At 54.2% G+C, this 12,452-nt stretch overlaps 1 protein-coding gene across 1 annotated transcript in view; it reads right to left on the reverse strand.

Moving 5' to 3' along the window:
* SPAG17 (sperm associated antigen 17) overlaps window positions 1–12,452 on the reverse strand; it is a 259,615-nt gene that overhangs the window by 23,452 nt on the left and 223,711 nt on the right. Inside the window, exons 37-43 of the mRNA XM_069760452.1 lie at window positions 7,237–7,330; window positions 6,943–7,039; window positions 6,748–6,850; window positions 2,750–2,867; window positions 2,227–2,277; window positions 1,969–2,129; window positions 1,712–1,896 (exon numbers count right to left, since the gene is read on the reverse strand). Coding sequence (XP_069616553.1) covers window positions 1,712–1,896; window positions 1,969–2,129; window positions 2,227–2,277; window positions 2,750–2,867; window positions 6,748–6,850; window positions 6,943–7,039; window positions 7,237–7,330 — 809 coding nt within the window. The remainder of the gene's footprint in view (window positions 1–1,711; window positions 1,897–1,968; window positions 2,130–2,226; window positions 2,278–2,749; window positions 2,868–6,747; window positions 6,851–6,942; window positions 7,040–7,236; window positions 7,331–12,452) is intronic.

Consider the following 12,452-nt stretch of genomic DNA (forward strand, 5'->3'; position numbering starts at 1 on the left):
AGCAGGAGAATATAGGGGGGCCAGGGAGGAACAGTGAGGATGATGGAGGAGCAGGAGAATATAGGGAGGCCGGAGAGGAACAGTGAGGATGATGGAGGAGCAGGAGAATATAGGGAGGAACAGTGAGGATGATGGAGGAGCAGGAGAATATAGGGAGGCCGGGGAGGAACAGTGAGGAGGATGGAGGAGCAGGAGAATATAGGGGGGCCGGGGAGGAACAGTGAGGATGATGGAGGAGCAGGAGAATATAGGGAGGAACAGTGAGGATGATGGAGGAGCAGGAGAATATAGGGGGCCGGGGAGGAACAGTGAGGAGGATGGAGGAGCAGGAGAATATAGGGGGGCCGGGGAGGAACAGTGAGGAGGATGGAGGAGCAGGAGAATATAGGGGGCCGGGGAGGAACAGTGAGGAGGATGGAGGAGCAGGAGAATATAGGGAGGAATAGTGAGGATGATGGAGGAGCAGGAGAATATAGGGAGGCCGGTGAGGAACAGTGAGGATGATGGAGAAGCAGGAGAATATAGGGGGGCCGGGGAGGAACAGTGAGGATGATGGAGGAGCAGGAGAATATAGGGGGCCGGGGAGGAACAGTGAGGAGGATGGAGGAGCAGGAGAATATAGGGGGGCCGGGGAGGAACAGTGAGGAGGATGGAGGAGCAGGAGAATATAGGGGGCCGGGGAGGAACAGTGAGGAGGATGGAGGAGCAGGAGAATATAGGGAGGAATAGTGAGGATGATGGAGGAGCAGGAGAATATAGGGAGGCCGGTGAGGAACAGTGAGGATGATGGAGAAGCAGGAGAATATAGGGGGCCGGGGAGGAACAGTGAGGATGATGGAGGAGCAGGAGAATATAGGGAGGCCGGGGAGGAACAGTGAGGAGGATGGAGGAGCAGGAGAATATAGGGAGGCCGGGGAGGAACAGTGAGGAGGATGGAGGAGCAGGAGAATATAGGGGGCCGGGGAGGAACAGTGAGGAGGATGGAGGAGCAGGAGAATATAGGGGGCCGGGGAGGAACAGTGAGGAGGATGGAGGAGCAGGAGAATATAGGGAGGCCGGGGAGGAACAGTGAGGATGATGGAGGAGCAGGAGAATATAGGGAGCCGGAGAGGAACAGTGAGGATGATGGAGGAGCAGGAGAATATAGGGGGGCCGGAGAGGAACAGTGAGGATGATGGAGGAGCAGGAGAATATAGGGGGGCCGGAGAGGAACAGTGAGGAGGATGGAGGAGCAGGAGAATATAGGGGGGCCGGAGAGGAACAGTGAGGATGATGGAGGAGCAGGAGAATATAGGGGGCCGGGGAGGAACAGTGAGGATGATGGAGGAGCAGGAGAATATAGGGGGGCCGGAGAGGAACAGTGAGGATGATGGAGGAGCAGGAGAATATAGGGGGGCCGGAGAGGAACAGTGAGGATGATGGAGGAGCAGGAGAATATAGGGAGGCTGGGGAGGAACAGTGAGGATGATGGAGGAGCAGGAGAATATAGGGGGGCCGGAGAGGAACAGTGAGGATGATGGAGGAGCAGGAGAATATAGGGGGCCGGGGAGGAACAGTGAGGATGATGGAGGAGCAGGAGAATATAGGGGGGCCGGGGAGGAACAGTGAGGATGATGGAGGAGCAGGAGAATATAGGGGGTCCGGCACATCATGCATCAGACGAGGATCCGCAGGGGCACGACAAGGGCGGGGATCGCTGCGTGGGGGGTACCTGCAGGTTTCCACCCCGATGTTCTTGAGGATGACGCTGGTGCAGTAGGTGAAGCCTTCCCTGAGGAGCCCGAACTGCACAATCGATGGCAGAAGGTGAAAGCCGCAGGGAACGCGCCTCTCTCCGCTATATGAGGTGGACACTGTCTTGACGCTGCGCCTCACCGGATCTCCCACAGCAGTGACCTGGAGATGTGAAGGTCAGAGGTCAGGAAGGGTCAGAGGGTAACCATGTTTAGGCGCCATGATAGTGGGTACCTGGGTGTTGGGCACAGACGCCGGCTTCCTGCTGAGGATGGACGTGGGCAGCTTCACCCTCCCTCTCCGGGGCTGTCCGGTCACGTCCACGCCAAGGCTGTGACACAGCGGCTGATACCTGCGAGCGGTGATCACTTCAGGGCACAGGACATCCTCGACCACTGTGGAGAATTACACTACAGTGGGCACAGGGCGCTGCCGGGGACCGGGGGACGATATCTGTGCTGGAGGTAAAGGGAAATGGCGGAGATTCTTTACCTGAGCGCTGTGGTGACGTGCTGAATCGGGAGTGCGCGGGGGTCGTGTCACCTGCGGAACACAAGCAGCAGATTATATGGAACTCAAGGAGACCGCCCCTTTAAGAGAGACCCAGGTCTGATTGTATATCACGACTTAGACTCCAGTCACACACAAAGCTGCTCTCACAGCTCGGCCTGATGCACCGCTGACGCCCGCGGGATCAGAACGCACAATGTACAACATAACGTAACATCCTGCCGCGAGCCGCCGCTGCCGCTGCACATTTATGCATTTGTAAAAAAATTAATTTGTAATTAAAGAACTGGTAGAAAACATTTGTAAAAGGCAAAAAAAAACCTTAAAAAAACGAACCAAGAAAAGTAATTTTGAAAAAAGGCGCAAAGTAAAAGTTCGCTGGAAGAAATGACTGAAAAACTGGTGGAAAAGCAAAGATGTATTGGCACGAAAAGCTCAGCACGGGCTGACGACATCACGCCCCCCATCACAGGCAATGATGAGGACTCCTTATCCTAGAAGGTACCGGACTCCGGATTCTCGAGGCTGAGGGTCAGGTCGTCCTCTGTCTCCTCTTCCTCCGTCTCCTCTTCGGGTTTGGAGAACGGGGGCAGCTCCCGACAGAGAAGGTCCAGATCTGGAGCCTGGAGAGAAGAAGGATCCAGGAGAAAATGTCCTGTCCACGCCCGAAAACACAGGACCGGTGTGACAGGGGGACGACGGGGTGAGTCGTATGATGGGGTGACAGAGGGCGATGGGGTGACCATCGTATGTTGGGGTGACAGGTGTGTAATGGGGTGACAGCTGTATAATAGGGTGACAACCGTACGATAGGGTGACAGGCATGTAATGGGGTGACAGCTGTATAATGGGGTGACAGCCGTATGATAGGGTGACAGGCATATAATGGGGTGACAGCTATATAATGGGGTGGGAGGTGTACGATCGGGTGACAGGCATGTAATAGGGTGACAGCTGTATAATGGGTGACAGCTGTATAATGGGGTGACAGGCATGTAATAGGGTGACAGCTGTATAATGGGTGACAGCTGTATAATGGGGTGACAGGCATGTAATAGGGTGACAGCTGTATAATGGGTGACAGCTGTATAATGGGGTGACAGGCATGTAATAGGGTGACAGCTGTATAATGGGTGACAGGCATGTAATGGGGTGACAGCTGTATAATGGGGTGACAGCCGTATGATAGGGTGACAGGCATGTAATGGGGTGACAGCTATATAATGGGGTGGGAGGTGTACGATCGGGTGACAGGCATGTAATAGGGTGACAGCTGTATAATGGGTGACAGCTGTATAATGGGGTGACAGGCATGTAATAGGGTGACAGCTGTATAATGGGTGACAGCTGTATAATGGGGTGACAGGCATGTAATAGGGTGACAGCTGTATAATGGGTGACAGCTGTATAATGGGGTGACAGGCATGTAATAGGGTGACAGCTGTATAATGGGTGACAGGCATGTAATGGGGTGACAGCTGTATAATGGGGTGACAGCCGTATGATAGGGTGACAGGCATGTAATGGGGTGACAGCTATATAATGGGGTGGGAGGTGTACGATCGGGTGACAGGCATGTAATGGGGTGACAGCTGTATAATGGGTGACAGCTGTATAATGGGGTGACAGGCATGTAATGGGGTGACAGCTATATAATGGGGTGGGAGGTGTACGATCGGGTGACAGGCATGTAATGGGGTGACAGCTGTATAATGGGTGACAGCTGTATAATGGGGTGACAGGCATGTAATAGGGTGACAGCTGTATAATAGGGTGACAACCGTACGATAGGGTGACAGGCATGTAATGGGGTGACAGCTGTATAATGGGGTGACAGCCGTATGATAGGGTGACAGGCATGTAATGGGGTGACAGCTATATAATGGGGTGGGAGGTGTACGATCGGGTGACAGGCATGTAATGGGGTGACAGCTGTATAATGGGTGACAGCTGTATAATGGGGTGACAGGCATGTAATGGGGTGACAGCTATATAATGGGGTGGGAGGTGTACGATCGGGTGACAGGCATGTAATAGGGTGACAGCTGTATAATGGGTGACAGCTGTATAATGGGGTGACAGGCATGTAATAGGGTGACAGCTGTATAATGGGTGACAGCTGTATAATGGGGTGACAGGCATGTAATAGGGTGACAGCTGTATAATGGGTGACAGCTGTATAATGGGGTGACAGGCATGTAATAGGGTGACAGCTGTATAATGGGTGACAGGCATGTAATGGGGTGACAGCTGTATGATAGGGTAACCGACATGTAATGGGGTGACAGCTGTATAATGGGGTGGGAGGTGTACGATCGGGTGACAGGCATGTAATGGGGTGACAGCTGTATAATGGGTGACAGCTGTATAATGGGGTGACAGGCATGTAATAGGGTGACAGCTGTATAATAGGGTGACAACCGTACGATAGGGTGACAGGCATGTAATGGGGTGACAGCTGTATAATGGGGTGACAGCCGTATGATAGGGTGACAGGCATGTAATGGGGTGACAGCTATATAATGGGGTGGGAGGTGTACGATCGGGTGACAGGCATGTAATGGGGTGACAGCTGTATAATGGGTGACAGCTGTATAATGGGGTGACAGGCATGTAATGGGGTGACAGCTATATAATGGGGTGGGAGGTGTACGATCGGGTGACAGGCATGTAATAGGGTGACAGCTGTATAATGGGTGACAGCTGTATAATGGGGTGACAGGCATGTAATAGGGTGACAGCTGTATAATGGGTGACAGCTGTATAATGGGGTGACAGGCATGTAATAGGGTGACAGCTGTATAATGGGTGACAGCTGTATAATGGGGTGACAGGCATGTAATAGGGTGACAGCTGTATAATGGGTGACAGGCATGTAATGGGGTGACAGCTGTATGATAGGGTAACCGACATGTAATGGGGTGACAGCTGTATAATGGGGTGACAGCCGTATGATAGGGTGACAGGCATGTAATGGGGTGACAGCTGTATAATGGGGTGACAGCTATATAATGGGGTGACAGCCGTATGATGGGGTGACACGCATGTAATGGGGTGACAGCTATTTAATGGGGTGACAGTTGTATAACAGATTGACAGCTATATAATGGGGTGAGAGCTGTATAATGGGGTTGAAGGTGTACGATCGGTTGACAGGCATGTAATAGGGTGACAGCTGTATAATGGGTGACAGTTGTATAATAGGGAGGCAGGTGTATGATAGGATGACAGGCATGTAATGGGGTAACCGTTGTATAATAGGGTGACAGCCGTAAGATAGGGTAACCGGCATGTAATGGGGTGACAGCTGTATAATGGGGCGACAACTGTATAACAGGGTGACAGGCATGTAATAGGGTGACAGCTGTATAATGGGTGACAGCTGTATAACAGGGTGACAGCTGTATAATGGGTGACAGGCATGTAATGGGGTGACAGCTGTATAATGGGTGACAGGCATGTAATGGGGTGACAGCTGTATAATGGGTGACAACTGTATAACAGGGTGACAGGCATGTAATGGGGTGACAGCTATATAATGGGTGACAGCTGTATAATGGGGTGACAGGCATGTAATGGGGTGACAGCTGTATAACAGGGTGACAGGCATGTATTGGAGTGACAGCTATATAATGGAGTGACAGCTGTATAACAGGGTGACAGGCATGTAATGGGGTGACAGCTGTATAACAGGGTGACAGGCATGTATTGGAGTGACAGCTATATAATGGAGTGACAGCTGTATAACAGGGTGACAGGCATGTAATGGGGTGACAGCTGTATAACAGGGTGACAGGCATGTAATGGGGTGACAGCTGTATAACAGGGTGACAGGCATGTATTGGGAGTGACAGCTGTATAATGGGTGACAGGCATGTATTGGGAGTGACAGCTGTATAATGGGGTGACAGCTGTATAACAGGGTGACAGGCATGTAATGGAGTGACAGCTAAATAATGGGTGACAGCTGTATAATGGGGTGACAGGCATGTAATGGGGTGACAGCTGTATAACAGGATGACAGGCATGTATTGGAGTGACAGCTATATAATGGGGTGACAGCTGTATAACAGGGTGACAGGCATGTATTGGAGTGACAGCTATATAATGGGGTGACAGCTGTATAACAGGGTGACAGGCATGTATTGGAGTGACAGCTATATAATGGGGTGACAGCTGTATAACAGGGTGACAGGCATGTATTGGAGTGACAGCTATATAATGGGTGACAGCTATATAATGGGTGACAGCTGTATAATGGGTGACAGCTGTATAATGGGGTGACAGCTATATAATGGGTGACAGCTGTATAATGGGTGACAGCTGTATAATGGGGTGACAGCTATATAATGGGTGACAGCTGTATAATGGGGTGACAGCTATATAATGGGTGACAGCTGTATAATGGGGTGACGGGTGTAACACTGGTGAAGTGTGGTTCAGCACAGTCTCTGCTTTGCTCGTGGGTGGTCTCCATCGCTGACCTCGGGGTCGGGGTCCTACCTGTTTCTGGAGGAATTCTAGCCCGAACTCGGACTGGAAATACAGGGGAAGGTTGTGATTCCTCATGGCCGCCAGCTGATCCTTCTGCTCCTGGATCTCTTGTCTGCAGGTATAAACATCTCTGTAACATCAGGTCCAGGGGCCCTTCCATACCGGCGGAGCATAGGGATTGGGTGCGATCTTGGTTGTGGTCACCTGAGCTGGGTGGGGTCCTGGACACTGCGCTGCGGTCCGGCCACGCTTGGCGGTGGTGGCGGGGAGACGGCGTTCTCATACAGACTGGCGATGTTGGCTGCCGAGGACAGGACACAGAAATAAGAGAGAAGCTGCGACGGAGGGTCCCGGACCCCTGCAGCTGTGCCGCCTTATATATGTGGGGGGAATAGCAGCACGTCGCACCCGCCATCATGATCCTGGAATTCTCGGCCAGTTGTAATACTGGGGTGAGGACCTATGACCACTGGGACTTAAAGAGAAAGTTGCCATTACCTTGTATCCGGTCCAGAGTGGATGATGTGGACTTCTGAGAAGGTTCGTGGTCCAGCGAGGATGATTGGGGAGGAGCCTGGACATCAGTCAGCGACTGTGGGAGGAGCTTATCAGCGTCAGCAATAATCATCATCACTCAAAACAGTACATCCTCCTCTCCTCCGTCCTGCCCATCCCATGTGACCGTCATTCCCATGATCCTCCTCTCCTCCGTCCTGCCCATCCCATGTGACCGTCATTTCCCAGGATCCTCCTCCCCTCCGTCCTGCCCATCTCCTGTGACCGTCATTTCCCAGGATCCTCCTCCCCTCCGTCCTGCCCATCTCATGTGACCGTCATTTCCCAGGATCCTCCTCCCCTCCGTCCTGCCCATCTCCTGTGACCGTCATTTCCCAGGATCCTCCTCTCCTCCGTCCTGCCCATCTCATATGACCGTCATTTCCCAGGATCCTCCTCTGCTCCGTCCTGCCCATCCCATGTGACCGTCATTTCCCAGGATCCTCCTCCCCTCCGTCCTGCCCATCCCCTGTGACCGTCATTTCCCAGGATCCTCCTCTCCTCCGTCCTGCCCATCTCATGTGACCGTCATTTCCCAGGATCCTCCTCTCCTCCGTCCTGCCCATCCCATTTGACCGTCATTTCCCAGGATCCTCCTCCCCTCCGTCCTGCCCATCCCATGTGACCGTCATTTCCCAGGATCCTCCTCTCCTCTGTCCTGCCCATCCCATGTGACCGTCATTTCCCAGGATCCTCCTCCCCTCCGTCCTGCCCATCCCATGTGACCGTCATTTCCCAGGATCCTCCTCCCCTCCGTCCTGCCCATCCCATGTGACTGTCATTTCCCAGGATCCTCCTCCCCTCCGTCCTGCCCATCCCATGTGACCGTCATTTCCCAGGATCCTCCTCTCCTCCGTCCTGCCCATCTCCTGTGACCGTCATTTCCCAGGATCCTCCTCCCCTCCGTCCTGCCCATCCCATGTGACCGTCATTTCCCAGGATCCTCCTCCCCTCCGTCCTGCCCATCCCATGTGACTGTCATTTCCCAGGATCCTCCTCCCCTCCGTCCTGCCCATCCCATGTGACCGTCATTTCCCAGGATCCTCCTCCCCTCTGTCCTGCCCATCCCATGTGACCGTCATTTCCCAGGATCCTCCTCCTCTCCGTCCTGCCCATCCCATGTGACCGTCATTTCCCAGGATTCTCCTCCCCTCCATCCTGCCCATCCCATGTGACCGTCATTTCCCAGAATCCTCCTCCCCTCCGTCCTGCCCATCCCATGTGACCGTCATTTCCCAGGATCCTCCTCTCCTCCGTCCTGCCCATCCCATGTGACCGTCATTTCCCAGGATCCTCCTCTCCTCCGTCCTGCCCATCCCATGTGACCGTCATTTCCCAGGATCCTCCTCTCCTCCGTCCTGCCCATCCCCTGTGACTGTTATTTCCCAGGATCCTCCTCTCTCCTCCCCATCCCATGTAACTGTCATTTCCCAGGATCCTCCTCTCTCCTCCCTTCCTCCCCATCCCATGTGACTGTCATTTCCCAGGATCCTCCTCCCCTCCGTCCTGCCCATCCCATGTGACCGTCATTTCCCAGGATCCTCCTCCCCTCTGTCCTGCCCATCCCATGTGACCGTCATTTCCCAGGATCCTCCTCCTCTCCGTCCTGCCCATCCCATGTGACCGTCATTTCCCAGGATTCTCCTCCCCTCCATCCTGCCCATCCCATGTGACCGTCATTTCCCAGAATCCTCCTCCCCTCCGTCCTGCCCATCCCATGTGACCGTCATTTCCCAGGATCCTCCTCTCCTCCGTCCTGCCCATCCCATGTGACCGTCATTTCCCAGGATCCTCCTCTCCTCCGTCCTGCCCATCCCATGTGACCGTCATTTCCCAGGATCCTCCTCTCCTCCGTCCTGCCCATCCCCTGTGACTGTTATTTCCCAGGATCCTCCTCTCTCCTCCCCATCCCATGTAACTGTCATTTCCCAGGATCCTCCTCTCTCCTCCCTTCCTCCCCATCCCATGTGACCGTCATTTCCCAGGATCCTCCTCCTCTCCGTCCTGCCCATCCCATGTGACCGTCATTTCCCAGGATTCTCCTCCCCTCCATCCTGCCCATCCCATGTGACCGTCATTTCCCAGAATCCTCCTCCCCTCCGTCCTGCCCATCCCATGTGACCGTCATTTCCCAGGATCCTCCTCTCCTCCGTCCTGCCCATCCCATGTGACCGTCATTTCCCAGGATCCTCCTCTCCTCCGTCCTGCCCATCCCATGTGACCGTCATTTCCCAGGATCCTCCTCTCCTCCGTCCTGCCCATCCCCTGTGACTGTTATTTCCCAGGATCCTCCTCTCTCCTCCCCATCCCATGTAACTGTCATTTCCCAGGATCCTCCTCTCTCCTCCCTTCCTCCCCATCCCATGTGACTGTCATTTCCCAGGATCCTCCTCTCTCCTCCCTTCCTGCCCATTCCATGTAACTGTCATTTCCCAGGATCCTCCTGTCTCCTCCCCTCCTGCCCATCCCATGTGACCGTCATTTCCCAGGATCCTCCTCTCCTCCGTCCTGCCCATCCCATGTGACCGTCATTTCCCAGCATCCTCCTCTCCTCCCGTCCTCCCCATCCCATGTGACTGTTATTTCCCAGGATCCTCCTCTCTCCTCCCTTCCTCCCCATCCCATGTGACTGTCATTTCCCAGGATCCTCCTCTCTCCTCCCCTCCGGCCCATCCCATGTGACTGTTATTTCCCAGGATCCTCCTCTCTCATCCCTTCCTCCCCATCCCATGTGACTGTCATTTCCCAGGATCCTCCTCTCTCCTCCCCTCCTGCCCATCCCATGTGACTGTTATTTCCCAGGATCCTCCTGTCTCCTCCCCTCCGGCCCATCCCATGTGACTGTTATTTCCCAGCATCCTCCTCTCTCCTCCCTTCCTGCCCATCCCATGTGACTGTTATTTCCCAGGATCCTCCTCTCTCCTCCTGCCCATCCCATGTGACTGTTATTTCCCAGGATCCTCCTGTCTCCTCCCCTCCGGCCCATCCCATGTGACTGTTATTTCCCAGGATCCTCCTCTCTCCTCCCCTCCGGCCCATCCCATGTGACTGTCATTTCCCAGGATCCTCCTGTCTCCTCCCCTCCTGCCCATCCCATGTGACTGTTATTTCCCAGGATCCTCCTGTCTCCTCCCCTCCTGCCCATCCCATGTGATTGTTATTTCCCAGGATCCTCCTGTCTCCTCCCCATCCCATGTAACTGTCATTTCCCAGGATCCTCCTCTCTCCTCCCTTCCTGCCCATCCCATGTGACTGTCATTTCCCAGGATCCTCCTCTCTCCTCCCCTCCGGCCCATCCCATGTGACTGCTATTTCCCAGGATCCTCCTGTCTCCTCCCCTCCTGCCCATCCCATGTGATTGTTATTTCCCAGGATCCTCCTGTCTCCTCCCCATCCCATGTAACTGTCATTTCCCAGGATCCTCCTCTCTCCTCCCTTCCTGCCCATCCCATGTGACTGTTATTTCCCAGGATCCTCCTCTCTCCTCCCCATCCCATGTGACTGTCATTTCCCAGGATCCTCCTCTCTCCTCCCCTCCTGCCCATCCCATGTGACTGTTATTTCCCAGGATCCTCCTGTCTCCTCCCCTCCGGCCCATCCCATGTGACTGTTATTTCCCAGGATCCTCCTCTCTCCTCCCTTCCTGCCCATCCCATGTGACTGTTATTTCCCAGGATCCTCCTCTCTCCTCCCCATCCCATGTAACTGTCATTTCCCAGGATCCTCCTCTCTCCTCCCTTCCTGCCCATCCCATGTAACTGTCATTTCCCAGGATCCTCCTGTCTCCTCCCCTCCTGCCCATCCCATGTGACCGTCATTTCCCAGGATCCTCCTCTCCTCCGTCCTGCCCATCCCATGTGACCGTCATTTCCCAGGATCCTCCTCTCCTCCCGTCCTGCCCATCCCATGTGACCGTCATTTCCCAGAATCCTCCTCTCCTCCATCCTGCCCATCCCATGTGACTGTCATTTCCCAGGATCCTCCTGTCTCCTCCCCTCCTGCCCATCCCATGTGACTGTTATTTCCCAGGATCCTCCTCTCTCCTCCCCATCCCATGTAACTGTCATTTCCCAGGATCCTCCTGTCTCCTCCCCTCCTGCCCATCCCATGTGACTGTTATTTCCCAGGATCCTCCTCTCTCCTCCCTATCCCATGTGACTGTTATTTCCCAGGATCCTCCTCTCTCCTCCCCTCCTGCCCATCCCATGTGACTGTTATTTCCCAGGATCCTCCTCTCTCCTCCCCATCCCATGTGACTGTTATTTCCCAGGATCCTCCTCTCTCCTCCCCATCCCATGTGACTGTTATTTCCCAGGATCCTCCTCTCTCCTCCCCATCCCATGTGACTGTTATTTCCCAGGATCCTCCTCTCTCCTCCCTTCCTCCCCATCCCATGTGACTGTTATTTCCCAGGATCCTCCTCTCTCCTCCCTTCCTGCCCATCCCATGTGACTGTTATTTCCCAGGATCCTCCTGTCTCCTCCCCTCCGGCCCATCCCATGTGACTGTTATTTCCCAGGATCCTCCTCTCTCCTCCCCTCCTGCCCATCCCATGTGACTGTTATTTCCCAGGATCCTCCTGTCTCCTCCCCTCCTGCCCATCCCATGTGACTGTTATTTCCCAGGATCCTCCTCTCTCCTCCCTTCCTGCCCATCCCATGTGACTGTTATTTCCCAGGATCCTCCTGTCTCCTCCCCTCCTGCCCATCCCATGTGACTGTTATTTTCCAGGATCCTCCTGTCTCCTCCCCTCCTGCCCATCCCATGTGACTGTTATTTCCCAGGATCCTCCTCTCTCCTCCCTTCCTGCCCATCCCATGTGACTGTTATTTCCCAGGATCCTCCTGTCTCCTCCCCTCCTGCCCATCCCATGTGACTGTTATTTTCCAGGATCCTCCTGTCTCCTCCCCTCCTATGTGATTGTTATTTCCCAGGATCCTCCTCTCTCCTCCCTTCCTGCCCATCCCATGTGACTGTTATTTTCCAGGATCCTCCTGTCTCCTCCCCTCTGGCCCATCCCATGTGATTGTTATTTCCCAGGATCCTCCTCTCTCCTCCCTTCCTGCCCATCCCATGTGATTGTTATTTCCCAGGATCCTCCTCTCTCCTCCCTTCCTGCCCATCCCATGTGACTGTTATTTCCCAGGATCCTCCTCTCT

This window comes from Ranitomeya imitator, chromosome 3 (assembly GCF_032444005.1).
Source record: "Ranitomeya imitator isolate aRanImi1 chromosome 3, aRanImi1.pri, whole genome shotgun sequence".
Classification (NCBI taxonomy): domain Eukaryota; kingdom Metazoa; phylum Chordata; class Amphibia; order Anura; family Dendrobatidae; genus Ranitomeya; species Ranitomeya imitator.